Genomic DNA, 16,004 nt, shown 5'->3' with positions numbered 1-16,004 from the left:
TGGGAGACACCCATTCGCTTGTCTGTACTCTGAAGATTATACCCGCTTCCAACATCCGCTCAATCTCGTCGTTCAATCGTACAGCATAATTTTTGTTCATTCGGTACGACCGCTTCCTCACTGGCTGGGCTCCCGGTACCAATGTGATTCGGTGCACACATAACTCTGGGGGCACGCCCTTCAAGTCCTTGTATGTCCATGCAAAGACATCCTTGTATTCAAGGAAAATTTTGAAGGCTGTGGCCTTTAACATTGGATTCCAGTCATCCCCGACAAGGATGATCTTGGGGTCACTTGTCTCCCCGAGATTCGTTTCCTTTAACTTGGCTTCCTGATACTTAATGGGCTCCCCCTTCAGGAATTGGTGTGCCGACGTCTCATTCACTGCTGCCTCCCCTTCCTTATACTCACCATATTCTGGGGGAAATATATTTGGTGCTTCTTCGATGCTCAATACGTTGCATGAGGGTGTAAATAGTTCATAATCTCCCATTTGCCAATGGAAGAGGCCATTCAAGGAGTCCCTGTCGTCCCCTGAGCATGCCTCCAGTTCTAACACCCCTTCGTCACTAGGCTCCATGTGGCATCCATTTCCACCCTTCGCTAACTGGTCCCCCTCAGATTCCGAGTCAGAGGAGGAGGCTAACTCCTCACTCACCATCTGCGTACGGAGATAGATTACGTACTTCCTCCCGACGTTTTCCAAAGAAAGGGTATTCCGCTTCCAGTTATGGTTCGTTTTTTCTGCGATGAGCCACCCCCGCCCCAGGATGGCATCATATCCTTTCTGCTTCAGTGGGATTACCACAAAATCTAGCACGAATGGTTGCGTGCCGACCATCACCTGCTGGCCCATGAGGGTACCAAGGGGTTTAATCCCATGTTGGTCTGCCCCTAGCAGGTTGAATGTAGGAGGCCACAACGTAGGCTTTCCCAATTTTTTCCATGTCGCTTCTGGGAGTACATTTACTCCTGACCCTCCGTCCACAATAGTGTCGGTTAAAGTAGTCCCTAGTATACCCATTTCTACCACCGCCGGGTGGCGTCCGCTGTTGACTACCAACAACATGGGGTCGATAGCGAGGCTCACGACCTCCCTAAAACCGGGGTTGGTTGTGGGGCTCACGACCTCCCTCGTTTTTACTTGTGGGGGTACAGAGTTTAAAATAGCTGTTTTTAGCTGCGGCATAGTCTCCAGGAGGTCTTGATTTCTTACGGGTACCTCTATCTGCAATATTTGTTGTAAAATTTCCTCTTCTCCCTTCGTCCGTGGTGGACTTGCTGTCTGGTGACTATTCTGTCCTTGCGCGGCCATTTCCTTTGTGATCTCGTCTCTAGCCTCCCGCGCTCCCTCGGTCTCCATGTGGGGATTTGGGTAGGTATTCTTTTTAGTCTGTGCCCTTGTGATTACCAACACTTCTGCCTTCGTAGGTTCTATGTTTAGAAGGTTTACACCAGGCTTCGGGCAATTTGCGTCCTCATGGTCGCTTGGCCCGCACCATCGGCAGAGGTGCTAAGGGTTGGCTTCCTTCGTGCAATCGCAGGCGAAGTGTCCCCACTGATTACAGGCCCTACATTGAATCATTGGCCGGCCCTTGGCATCATACTGGATTCGGTTTCTGTTGTTGTTAGTGTTATTATTTCTTCCGCCGCTGCGTCTATTATCCCGGTATCCTCCAGACGATGCCGTTGCATTAGTCTGTTGGCCCGTACCCGCTGGTGCAGATGTTGTGGCCTACTTCGTGAACAACACTTGGTTCGTGCTTCGGGTTTTCATGTTGTATGGGCACTCCTTGGTGGAGTGTCCCATCACTTGGCAAATCTCACATAATGCCTTCTTCGGGCAAGTACCCTTTGTGTGTCCGTCACTCCTACAGTCTGTACACCACACTTCATTTTCTTCCGTCTTACTTGTACTCCCTTTCATGGCTTAGAATTCTTTCAGCATTCGTTCCATGTCCTTCTGGAGCGTGTGTACCTTTTTACTCGATTCGCCACTGCTACTGCTCTCCTCGTCAGAATCTTCATCATCGTCAGATGAATATTTACTACTTTTCTTCTTCCTTAATGTTTTGTATTCGCTTTCTAGATCCATCGCCTTGTTATAGGCATCGTCATATGACGTCGGGGGTACAATCTTCATTTTTTTCCGTAGGGAGGATTTCAATCCTTCCACAAACCATCGTTTTTTTAAGCCCTCAGCCGGCTGGCTCTCCATTTTACCCAACAATTCTTTTAGTCTCCTGCTGTATGCCCATACTGTCTCCTTAGTACCTTGCTTGGTACTGTATATTTCTGTTACAATTTCGTTGTCATCATGGAGCAACCGAAACTCCTCCGTGAATTCCTTCTGTAGGTTGGCCCATGTGGCCACTTTTTGCTTATCTACATCGGAGTACCAATCTATGGCGACTCCACGTAACGTGGCTGGGAACTGCTGTACCCAGTCATCCTGGTCTATCACTTCGTTGGCAGACCAAATGGTTTCACATGTACGGCAGTGCCGTAAGGGGTCTTCCTTGCCGTCCCCTGTGAACTTTGGCAATTTTTGTTTACTCGCCATCCTTGGTCGTCTTCCTGGAGGCGGTTGTGTCTGTGTCTGTAGCCCTGCACTGCTTCCTCCGGTGGCGTTGGTGGTGTGTCCTGGAGGTATGATGTTTTGCCTGTCGCGTGTGGCACCTACACCTGTACTGTTGCCCTCCCCTTCGCTCTGACACGCTCCTACTCCTGCTTCCCGTTGGTGATCTTCACTCCGTGGTGTAAGGGATAAGTTCCTAAACTGATCCCGAGTCTCCTCGACTAGATTTCGCCGTAACCTTGTTTCTTCTAGAAATTCTTCGTGGCTCCGCGTCCTACGATGATCTGGCGACGCGTAGAAATTTCCGTCAGCCTCTGCACCTTCCGTGACACCTCCTTGGTTCCCCTCGGGCCCCCCTTCGGCAGGTTGTCCTTCGGCAAGTTGCCTCAGCCTCCGTCTACGTTCTACTTGCTGCTCCAGAATCAAAGCCCTCTACGCGGCCTCCCACTCGTTCGGTTCTGGTTTTTTATTTCCATCTTTATTCAATAGGTTTGGCATTAATTGTCGCACATTTCCATAACTCTCAATTCATAAATCAAAACATGTCTTTATTAATTCATCTGCTCAAGTACAACTCGTGTCAATGACACTTTTATTTGAAAATAAGAAGTTCACGGTTCAATTCCCTCCTGGCCTGGCGCCATCTCTTTTCGTTTCGCGTTGGCTGTTCTCTTCGTAGCGTTGCAGGATTTGTTGTCGTCGCTCTTCCTGGGCAATCTCCTCCAGGCGGGCTTGTTGTGCCAACGATGCTTGTGCAAGCAACCGGGGGAGGTGGTTCATCAACCGGTTTACTGCCGGGCTAACCTCCAGCGCTGTCCACACGACACTTGGTGGGATTTCTGCCTCCGCCGCCTCTCGTCGGACTTAGTTTGAATGGCTACTTGGAGCAAAATTGAAAATTGTTGCGTTGCCGTGTCTTCTCCTGTGTAAAGTTCTGTCCGCGCGTCGTCGGCCTGTGGGTTTACTTCACCAACGGGTAGGCCCATTGTGTCTGTGCACCATCCGTGTCTTCCGTTCCCGAGTTCGTCTAGGCAACGGCGCCAAATGTTTGCCCTCTCGGGTGAATAACTTAAGACATAAAGAACATAACGCAAAATAATTCCGTAAATATCAGACAAATTATATTAGATGTTCTATTCATCACAAGTGTCTTTTACAAGTTACATTCCGAAGTATAAAAGGGTACCGAGGGGGTGCGAGCGCCAACCGTCGCATCGCAACTTCCACCCCTCAGTTGCCAACTAACCAAAACAATTACACTTAACTAATATTATTCCCGTGTACAATAATGCCGCTAACATAGGGAACCGTGGGATTTATCTCACAAGTGTCCTCTGAAGGCTAAGGCCAACTAGATGGAGTACTTCTCTGCTGAGGAGTCATAGTCAGAGGATGACAAGTAGCAGTCAGAGTCTGATGGTGAGAGCAGTGCCATTGAGGAGGGTTCAGGGAATGAGAAGTCCCTAGCTAGATTGACAAAAGGCAATTACTTTTAAGGTGCGTGGTACTATACAGGGACAAAAGGTGGTTGCTTTGCTGGACACTGGGGCCACACATAATTTCATAGATTCACAGTTAGTGGCTAGGAGAGGGTGGCAAATTGAAGAACATTCAGGATTCCGAGTCATGGTAGCTAGTGGTCACAAGTTACTATGCACACAGAAGATTACAAATCTTCGCATCAGATTGGAAGATGGTTATGAGCTCCAGGATGAGTTCTATGTTGTGGACATGGGTGATTATGACGTTATCTTAGGGATGACTTGGATGGCATTGTTGAGAGAATTTACTCTCAACATGGAGAGAGTAGAGATGAGGTTCCAGCATGAGGGCAGGACCGTGGTACTTAGAGGATTATTAGATGGCAGTTGTAAGGTAGTTTCTTTGAGGAGGATGGAGAGGTTGTTTAGACATGATGATGTTGAGTGGGCAGCAGAGTGCTTGATTATGCTAGCATCACTAGAACCACAAGTTAAGAGTCATCTGCCTGATATGCAGGACATCCTTGATAGACATGCCAAGGTATTTAACAGTATTCCACATGGCGTTCCTCCAGATAGGGGAATAGAGCATGTCATTGAATTAGAAGAGGGGGCTAAGCCCATTATGATCACACCCTATCATCATCCTAAGAAACACAAGGATGAGATAGAGAAGGCCATCAAGGAGTTGTTGGAGATGGGGCACATTAGGCCAAGCAAAAGCCCTTTTGCTTCAGCAGTTGTTTTGGTTAAGAAGAAAGATGGAACAATGCGCATGTGCATTGACTACAGGGCCTTGAACAAGAAAACCATTAAGAACAGGTACCCCATTCCGAGGATAGATGAGCTGATAGATGAGCTACATGGGGCATGCGTCTTCACAAAGATAGATTTGAGATCAGGGTATCATCAGATCAGCATGAGGGCAGAGGACATTGAGAAGACAGCTTTTCGGTGTCACTATGGTCATTTCGAGTTTCTGGTTATGCCATTTGGGCTAACCAATGCTCCTGCTACTTTTCAGAGTTGCATGAACCAGGTGTTTAGGGGGCAATTGAGGAGATATGTTTTGATTTTCTTTGACGATATTTTGGTCTTTAGCAAATCATGGGGGGAGCATTTGCAGCATCTTGAGGAGGTACTATTTATTTTGGAGAAAGAGTCCCTGTATGCCAAGGAGTCTAAGTGTGAGTTCGGGATGACAAAGCTTTTGTACCTTGGTCATATTATCAGTGCAAAGGGAGTTCGGGTGGACCCTGAAAAGATTAGAGCTATTGTTGATTGGCCCACGCCTACGAACCTTACTCAGCTTAAGGGGTTCTTTGGCTTATGTGGTTTTTATAGGAGGTTTGTTAAGGGGTTTTCTCATACAGCTGCTCCCTTGACAGATCTTACTAAGAAGGGGGCCTTCATGTGGACAGAGGCAACACAGAGGTGTTTTGAGCATTTCAAGCAGGTGATGTCTTCATGTCCAGTTCTAGCTCTACCAGACTTCACGAAGCCTTTTGAGCTTCATTGTGATGCATCAGGTGATGGGATTGGAGCAATATTGATGCAGGAGAAGAACCCCATCGCTTTTGAGAGTAGGAAGCTCCGAGGTGTGGAGAGGAGCTATTCTATTTATGATCGTGAGATGTTGGCCATCATGCATGCCTTGGCCAAATTCCGATCCTACTTGGTTGGAGGGAAGTTTGTGATCAAGACGGATCACAACAGCATAAAGTATTTCATGAGCCAGCGAGACTTGAATGACAGGCAGCAGAAGTGGGTCACTAAATTGTAGGCTTATAAGTTTGACATTGAGTTTGTCAAAGGGAAGAAGAATGTAGTAGCTGATGCCTTATCCAGAAGACCTTACATTTGTGCTCTTGCAGAGATTATAGGAGATTGGAGGGATAAGATTATAGCAGAGTATGTCGGAGATACTTGGGCTTCAGGTTTGATTTCAGGTACTATACGGGATGATCGCTATGAGGTGATAGATGGATTGATCAGATTTCAGGACAGGGTTTATTTGATTCCGTCATCACAGTTGAAAGAGGCGATACTGAGGGTATTTCATGATGCGCCTATAGTTGGGCATCCAGGGGTCTTCAAGACCTACAGGCAGATCCGAGAACGGTTCTCAGGGAGAGGGCTCAAGGATGATGTTTAGAGGTATGTTAGGGAGTGTGTAGTTTGTCAGGAGAATAAGGGAGAGCACACGTTCCGTACAGGGTTACTACAGCCCTTATACATTCCGGACAGGAAATGGGAAAGTATTTCAATGGATTTTATCACTGGGTTACCATGAGTGCAAGGGAGAGATTGCATCTATGTGGTGATAGACCGCTTAACAAAGTTTGCTCACTTCTTTGCTATTCTGTCCACTTACATAGCAGCACAGGTGGTAGATCTTTTCTTCAGAGAGATATTCAAGTTACATGGGCTGCCTAGATTCATTGTGAGTGATCGAGATAGTAAATTTATGAGTATTTTCTGGCAAGAGTTGTTTAGGTTGTGTGGCATAGATCTTACACCCAGCACTAGTTATCATCCGCAGACAGATGGGCAGACAGAGATTGTGAATAAATGGGTGGAGGGATATTTGAGGAACTGTGTGACTACACAGGAGAGGGCTTGGGTTAGATGGTTGCATATGGGAGAGTATTGTTACAATACTACATATCATATGTCCATCAGGATGACACCCTTCATGGCACTTTATGGTTATGAAGCACCAAGCTTCATGGATTTGGTTTTGGGAGATAGCAGGGTGCCCAAAGCCAAAGACTTATTGCAGGATAGTCATGATATCCTGAGAGCGCTCAAGGAGAACATCCAACAGGCTCAAAATCAGCAGAAGTTGTATGTTGATCAGTACAGGGTAGAACGCAGTTTTGAGGTAGGGGATATGGTGTACTTGAGGCTACAGCCATATAGGCAGTCATCGCTCAAGAGGAGCGGAGCAAAGAAGTTGAAGCCTAGATTTTATGGTCCCTACAGGGTGATTCGCAGAGTGGGCGAAGTCGCCTATCAGCTTGAGCTTCTAGAGGGCAGTCGGGTACACAATGTATTTCATGTATCTAGGCTTAAGAAAGCTATTGGTCAGAGTGTAGTACCTTCTGCAGATTTACCCCCTTTGGATGAGGAGGGGAAGCTCGTGTTAGTACCTGAGGCTATTCTGGACACCAGAGAGAGGAAACTCAGAAACAGGGTAGTGAAGGAGTATTTGGTCAGATGGAGAGACTTGCCAGAGGAAGATGCTACATGGGAGAATGAGCAGGTGATACAGCAGGCTGGACTGAGATTGCTTGAGGACAAGCAATTTCAAGGGGGGCGGACTGTAATGCCCCCACTTTAGCAGTTGACCAAGCATATGTGCGTTAGCCTAGCTCTACATGGTCCTAAGGGCTAACGAAGGGTTTAAAGGGATCCTGGAGTGTTTTGGCCTAGTCATTTCCAGTTCAGGCCAAAACGGAGTTGATTTAGCATTATTGCTGGAGTATTTAGTGAGTTGAAAAAATCTGCTATGTATTTGATTAATCTTGAAAATAATATCATATCAGCAGTAGTTCAATTTCTAGTTGCATATTATTGTAGTTTCATTCTTGTTCATATTTTGTGATTTCAATTCCATGTAAAACAAACCAACATTTCATTTCTGGAGCCATAAGGGAATTTAAAACATTAAACGGAGAAATAAGGAGTTGGATGCAAACTGTTTGATAAAATTCCTAGCAGCAGTTGGTATGGTTTTTGGGCATTTCGGGGTGTCCATTACAAAGAAAGATTGTTGTCTCACCTATATTAGATTAGTTTAGTTTGTAGATAGGGGGAGCCTTCTTTAAATCAGGAGAGTATCATACTCACACACTGTGGCTGAAACCACAATTTTGCACATCCCCCAGGTGTACAAAATTTTCACCCAACACAAGCAATCTTGAGTGGGGCGAACTGTAATGTCCCCACTTTGGAATAGAATTTAATAATAAATAATAATAATAATAAAATAGAAAAGAATCAAAATAAAATTTAAATTAAAATATAAAATAATATAATTAAAATTTAATTAAATTAATGAATGGTCATGTTGTGACCTATTTCACACATCACCCCATTGCAAATCAGGACCCCTTGTTTTTGCTTTTAAGGGTTTTTTGCTTTGGCGTCGCAACTACTAATCACTGGTCTTTTTACACTGAGGAGTTAGAGTTTTTGAGAAATCATCCCGAGCCAAATTGAGAAATCATGCTCAGAATCAGGTTTGAACATTGTCAAAGTGCTTAGAAGGTCTAAAGGACGAGGATTGCAATTGCTTTGAGTAATTTTTGACAACTTTCTATTTTTAGGAATTTCTGCCTTTGCTTTTTTTTTCTAAAAATAAAAAGTTTGATTTTTGGCACTTTGGGCACATTCCAGGAGTCAACCTTTTTGGCTTGCTTTTTGCTTTTTTCTGCTTTTTTGAAAGTGGAACTTGGGTTTTGTTCCTTAGATTGTTTGGTCATTGCCCATGTTGTCGGATTCAAATTTTTTTGCCTCTAATTATAAAAAGAAGGGATTTGTTGTTCTTGTTTTTTTCTTGAATTAGGGTTTTGATCTTGAGGCCATATCATTACTGCCCATGTCGGATTCAAAATTTTTTGCCTCCTAGTGCAAAAAGTAGGGTTTTGCTTTTTCTATTTTTTTTTGAAATTAGGTTTTTGATCCTCAAAGCCTTATTATTGCTACCCATGTTCTTAGAATTGAAAAATTTCATCTGTAAGGGTAAAAAGCAAGATGGAAACCCTAATTAGATTTTTGTTCCAGAAGATCAGCTATATGATCGATACCCATGTCCTTAGATTTGAAAAAACCTAATTAGGGTTTTTGTTCTAGATGAACATGGTAGGTCAAAATGGACATGGCAAGTTAGAGATGGATATGACAATTTGAATAAGTGTGAAAAATGGCTGTCCAGATAAAATCCGCCCAAGGGAAGAATGGCAGAGAAATAATGTCCAGAAGGTAGGAAGATGACAAAGCAAAGTGGAAGCATGTCCAAGCTTCTTCCAACCTCGCCTTGTGCAAGGAAGAGTGAAGTCCGCCTTGCCACAAGACACATAAAGTCCGCCTTGGAAGATTGTCCAAGCATCATCCAAGTCCCATGTAGTGATTTTGTTCAAGAGAGGGTAGAGTATCCTTGGATATTTTATTCTAATGTTTGGTAAATGATAAAACGCATACCAACAGGTCAAAAGACATGGAAGGAAAATCTGTGATTCCCTCATACATGGGATATAAAAGGGAGAAGAGAACCTCATTTTGAGAAGGGGATGATTTGGGAATCAGAAGTGCAAATCTGTTTTAAATAAGAAGTGCAGATCTGATTGTGAAAAGTTGTGAAAATTTTTGTCCCTTTCAAAGGGCAGAAGTAATGAAGAGTTGCACTCTTTCAAAGGGTGTTAATGGTGAAAGGGTGTGTCTCTTGCCAAAGGGCATCCATAATGAAGAGGTGTGACCTCTCCTTCACATTGAGAGATATAAAGGAAAGGAATCAAAAGCATCCAGTGACATGATCATCGATCCGATCAGATCAGAACTATTATTAAGTGACAGGAATTGGCAGCCTCCTAGTAGGGGATATTACAATGGAAGGAAGCAGGTATGGATTTTATAGAAATTTTGATCGTGTTTTGAAGTTTTGTGACCATCATACCTCCCCTTCTTGCCACCAGCTTTAACTTCAAAGAAACTTTTTAAAATCTCATAAGGGAATCGCAGGTGGTTATTGGAAATTACAGCTTTGATCATACTTTGTGGGGCCCTCAAATATCCCAGCGTTGCATACAACAATAAAAGGGGAGATCTGGGAATACAAATCACAGCCAAGATTTTCCTTTTTTAGTCAATATTAGTAAATAATATTAAAGGATATTATTTTATAATTATGTGAATGATATATTCAAAATAATAATGTTTCAGTTAGTATGTACTCATTAAATAGAAGGGGAGTGAAAATTAGGCTTTGGAAAAAAAATATAGCAGTGTTGGAAAATTTGAGATTTTTGTAGAACTGGTGGAAAATCCTGGAAAGCTATATTTCACTAATGTGAGATTTAAGATGGAAAATTGCATTTGAACAAGTTAGTAACATGTCTAAAAATCACCCTTTACTGACAAACATGGTTACCAAAAGACCTGTCTCCTACCCCTTGAGACACGTCTTGGAGGTGGAGACGTCCCCAGAAACTACAGGTTAATGCCTACTGATAAGTAGACAAAAAGACCATACAGCAAATTTTATGCGAGTTTCCAATGTTGCTGTAGAGTATAATTTTTGTGATAATTTGTGATTTTGAAGTTTGAAAAAACTTGAAACTTTTGGTACAATATTACCCCAAAGTTAAATAACAGTATGTTTAAGCAAATACATAAAACTATGGAACATAGAGTTATGCTCCAGCGACATGTTGCAGCAAAACAAAGGGTGTTGTTACTGACTGTATGAGTATGAAGGAAATGTATGAGTATGAAGGAATTGTTATCCTCTTTTCTTCGGGGAACACCTTGAGGAAAAGATACTTAAAAATTGTATGCTAACAAGTGGAATGTGGCATCCTTTGGGGTCCTCATAAAAGGCAATCTGTGCTGTATTTAGACAAATAAGAGGAAACTCAAGATGTTTTCAAGGTGGAATGCCAAGTAAAATAAATGGAGCACTATGACCCTGCAAGCCCACAAAAAAGAAATGCCATAGATGAAATGGAAATACATGCACTTTCCACTGCCACTTGCAGCCAATGATAAATCTCAGAAATGGACAAGCTCACTTGCAGTGTGCCTTAAGAAAGGATCAGATTAAGGGTATGCACCATGACAAAAAAACAGCAATGAGTTTTATATTCTCCAGCAGGATGGAGTCTACTACATCATGAAAAGAGGAACATATTCTCTGAATGTTTAGGATGATCATAGAATGATCTTGTTGAGAAGGATTGAGAAACAAGGAAAAAATGTCATTTACGATTGTGTTCAAATAAATTTGTTTAACTTTAGTGAGCATAATATCATTTTATTGGCTCTCATGTATTAACTTTTTATTAACTGTATGTAATGTCATATTAGTAGTACATATTTGTATAAAGCTGAAAGAGAATCAAGTGAGATAATCATATTCACACAATAACTTACAACCATTTCTTCAAGATGTGTAATAATAGACGCATACTAGCATTTTAAATTGAAAATGTTCTATACATACAATTTGAAATCCAACAATATAATAGAATTTAGCTGTAACTATGTCCATTTAGGTTGTTAACAAGTCAATATTGTATGTGGCTTTTATTCATAGTTTAGTCTTGGCCTCTTCTCTTGTATGATAAGAGGATACTCTTGATACATGCTGTCTCAGTTTGGTAGGTCTGACTAATACTCTGGATCTCTGCTTTGAAGCCTAAATTAGATTCTGATCTCCTAGCAGCTTATCTGACATTTGATGTGATTGTGTTCTATGATGCTAGATTCTTGCAATTCCAGCACTCCCGTTAACAATGTCTGCAGGTCTACTCTTTGGCAATGTGACAGGCACTATTATAGTCTCTATTAGTGGAACGGTATGACAATTTGTGATTAAATTCTTCATCATATATTTAGTTCAATATCGTGATTCGTATTTATCCATTTAACTATAATTGTTACTGTGATTGTAGATTGCAGCCACTGTGTCTTTTTTAATTGCTAGATACTTTGCTCGGGAACGGATTGCAAAGCTAGTAGAAGGAAACAAGAAATTTGCTGCAATCGACAAAGCCATAGGAGAAAATGGATTCCGTGTGGTTACTTTGCTGCGGCTGAGTCCTTTGCTCCCATTTTCACTTGGAAACTACCTTTATGGTCTGACTTCAGTGCAGCTCTTTCCCTATGTTCTTGGCAGGTATTTTTCTCTACTTGAAGTAGATGATGTTTATCATATTTCCTGTTAAGGATCAACTGAATTGTATTCTGTCTTTGCTGAATTTGATTCTTTCAGTGTTGTGAAAAAGGCAACTTTATCAAAAAAAAAAAAAATCTGAAAATTTTGCATTGTTTTTATTCAAGCTGAAATACAGTGAGAAAAATGAACATAAACCCTGGACAAACTATGCAACATATATCAACATAAAGTTTAAATTTCTTTAAGTGGGTTTGAGGGCATTCAAATAACTTTTTTCCAGAGAAAACCCAGATGATCAAGCGTAAAATTTTTAGAAAATCTGTCTTATCTAATAAACTCTGAAGTGAATCCAAATCGGTAAGCCTGAAAATTTTCTGTAATCTGCCTAGTGTAAACATGGTTAAAGATCTTAAATAGCCACTCTTCTAGATATATAGATTACACAGTGGATTTGCAATCATTGAAAAGAAAAAAAGGGGTCAGAAAGAATAAAATAAGATGAGAAACCACATACCTGTCACAACATTTATGGTCTTTAAGCCCTAGATACCAAATTTGGATTTTTTACTGAATTGTTTTGAACCCACTGGATTTTCCCAATTCAGTCCAGAATTTTCAATTCCCATAGAAAATTTTATCATTTTTTTTTTGAAAAGTCTGGATTTCCAATTTTTTTTTTCTTTCCCAAAAATCGTTTTTTTTTGTACATGGTAACAATGCAAATTCAGCATTCTATTGTAACAAAATCACAATGATATGAATATTGTTTTGGGAATGTATGCTTATTTCACTTGTGATATGCACACAGTTACTTCTTTGGTATCTGCTTTACATTTTTGAACTAGAGGGCTCTGGTGTGGTAGCTTTTCCTTATTTTAGGATTAGGATGAACTATGAACTTCTTGATGATTTGGAGACACAAATTAAAAAAGATTCTAATGAGGTGCTAAATTTTATTAAGTACCTATTGTTTGAATCCGATTGACAAAATGGCATGAAAAATTTGATTAAGAAATTTTGATGTACAACTCCTTTTCCTATTTATCTCAGTGCATGTTTAAAATTCTCTCTAGTTCTTTCTCAAGTGTGTTTTTTTAAGGCAAGGAAGATTGTTCGTATATTGGATATTGATATAATCACAGCCAGAGGGTCCATAGGACTGTTCAACTGTACAGCCCAGACAAATAAACACATACAAAACATAAACACACCGTAAAATGACACAAGATATACCTTGGGAAAACACCTAGTGAGGGAAAAAAACCCAGTCTCAAAAGATTTCTTATTATATTGATTTCACAAATACAATTACAATTTGCTGCAATGGCTTTGCACAAACATTAACATATAACTTGGAAACACCACCTCTAGACCTGCTGGATGGGCTACATAATAACACCACATGATCCTCACATGATCTGTTCACGTGATTACAGTCTGCATCATTCTCCTTGTTGCCTCAGTTGCCTCTTAGTCCTCAATCCCTCACTACTGGACTTGGTACACCTCTACTCTCTCTTAATCGTCTTTGCTTGCTTACAAATGACTTGAAACAGCATATATACCTTTTCTCAGCTTTACACATGTGGTTTGAGTCAGCCTCAAGGTGGTGCAAAGCCTGGAAACGACATGAAATGTGTCACCGACTGAAAAATAAGAAACTTACAAATTCCTAAGGTCCAACAGCAGAGGATCTCCATGAGGTACAATTCATACCTTTCTAATGGTCATTACAACCTTCCCAAATATCTATCCTTTGGTGCAAACCCAAAATAGCCTCTTGCAAACCAAAACAGTTCCAAGTTACTGAACACCACTCAACCCATAGAGCTCCACTTGTTAAATCACCGACTTAGACCAATACAAATAACCTCAACTTTTTTTAATATTGCTAATTGTTCACAAATATTTTGTTCATACGAGCATCAACATCAGACCGATACAAGCTCTTGTGAGCACAACCATGAAACTAATATCAGCTCCATTTAAGAAATCACATTTGAAACCACCTTTGGAAAACCAAGAGTCACAACTTAGGAATCCATTTATTTAGAAACCACTTCCACATTAGAAGCCAACTATTGAAGATCAAGAGTCACAACTTAGAATTCCATAATAGATGTCCCTTTGGGATTTGAACTTGGGTCTCCAAAATGAGAACTAAATGCTTAAACCAATTAAGCTCAACCCCTTGGACAAATCACCTCAAACTTTAATACCAGACCAGTCAATTGTACACAAAATTACTGCTGAAAACTGCAACACCCAATTACACAATGCAGTCAAATGTGTCAACTTTTCTTCATCGCAGACTGTCAACAACTATCAAACATACAATTTCTCACATATCTTTGACTTCCTAGACACAATGCAGATTTATCATGATGCCGTAAGGGACGCCCCTTCATCAGATATGCATGTGGATGTTTTAATCTTCTCATAATTACATGTAGTTCTTATAGCTTTTAAAAACTATAAATTGAACTTTAATAATTCCTTGAAAGGCCAATTTCTGTTTTGATACTTGACCAACTTCAAACAAGTTAAAATAAAACAATTCAATAAAGGCATCAACGCTTGATATGACAGTTGTGGATAATGTTACTAACAGCAATTATTGAAGTATGGCAACGGTTCGCATAAAAAATGCTTATGATTATCAAGTAACTAAGCCAAACTGAAGCCTATGATTGCCAATTCTATGCAAGAATAGTAATGTCTAAGCAATGATTATTATCTACAATTAATATGAGCCAAGCCAGCGACCCATACCCATAACATGGAGGAATTGCAAACAGCAGCAAGCATTACTTAAATACCATCTTTAATCAAAACGATGGGCAAGAATAGGCTGTGTTAGCAGCACCAAAAATAATAGGCCTGAATTAATCAATCTGCTTGTGCTTATTAGGAAGGGGTGTGAATTTTAATAAAGGGATCCCTCTTAAAGAGAGATGTCTCCCTTCATAAGGGACAGGAAGATATAAATCGAAGAAGAGAAATAAGGGAATCGATCAAGGAAGAGAGTTTCAGTTTCATAATTAATAAAACTAGTCAGAAGACTTATATATGGTTCAAGTATTTGGTATGATGCATAATGCATAGAACTCTGATCTTGCTGACCTGTTATCTTGTCTTCCACTTGATCGTATGTAGGAATGATAAGCAGTTATCATATTGTTGCTAATATATATTTATATGTTGCCATTCTTGCCATTATGATATATATGCATAATAGATTATATATATAAGACTCTTTAATGCTTTAACCAATGAACCGTCTCATTATGGAGGGTAGAATGGAATACATAATAGGGGATGCAAGTAGTACAAAAGTTACATTCAAGTACGCCAACCCCAGGTGGGGCCAGCAGGCCAAATGGGGGGTGTCATTCCGTACTCTTGGGCTTGATGGAATGTAATGTCCCCTAGTGGTGCAGGGCCTTAAAATCTGCAATAGATGGCTCGATTGATGATAACCCTGCAATCACAAGGATGCACACAATACCTACAAGTATGTATGTATATATATTACAGATCAGCCTAAACTACCAGCACTAACATGCAGACAGAGAAAAAGTATCATAGGCTAAAAAGGAGAGCAAGGGACTGCTTGTCTACCAAATCCAAGGGCTGGTTTCTTCTAACCCCCTTGCTAGATGGGTAGTCTCCCTATGCTTCTCTTCTAAACCTTAATACTTTCAGGCACTCAAATAACTTGTGTGTCTTGAGAAGACTGGCAGGGAGATTGTAACTGGCTCCTTGACTTCATGGGTCTCTGACCACATGACAGCCCCTCGTTGCCACTGGTTACCTTCTCCAGTGCTCTCCCCAAGATAGAGTTGAAAACACTATCCTAACATTTCTATATGGTATACAGAAATATGCCTAATGACTTAGCAATATATTACACAGTTGCTAGCAAACAGCAGTATCTACAAATATTCCATTCTATTATAGTTTAGAGTTGTAAATATAATAACTTTAATATCTTAATTCCCTTGCTACAGATAAACCATATGGAATTTGTTAGTCGATGTGATGGAAA

At 40.9% G+C, this 16,004-nt stretch overlaps 1 protein-coding gene across 1 annotated transcript in view; it reads left to right on the top strand.

Moving 5' to 3' along the window:
- LOC131062631 (uncharacterized) overlaps window positions 1-16,004 on the top strand; it is a 224,925-nt gene that overhangs the window by 117,644 nt on the left and 91,277 nt on the right. The window contains exons 3-4 of the mRNA XM_057996339.2: window positions 11,544-11,636; window positions 11,733-11,956. Coding sequence (XP_057852322.2) covers window positions 11,544-11,636; window positions 11,733-11,956 — 317 coding nt within the window. The remainder of the gene's footprint in view (window positions 1-11,543; window positions 11,637-11,732; window positions 11,957-16,004) is intronic.

The sequence above is a fragment of the Cryptomeria japonica genome, chromosome 6 (assembly GCF_030272615.1).
Source record: "Cryptomeria japonica chromosome 6, Sugi_1.0, whole genome shotgun sequence".
NCBI classification, from domain to species: Eukaryota; Viridiplantae; Streptophyta; class Pinopsida; order Cupressales; family Cupressaceae; genus Cryptomeria; species Cryptomeria japonica.
The sequence above is the reverse complement of the archived record's forward strand: the minus strand, read 5'-3'. Positions and strand labels throughout refer to the sequence as shown.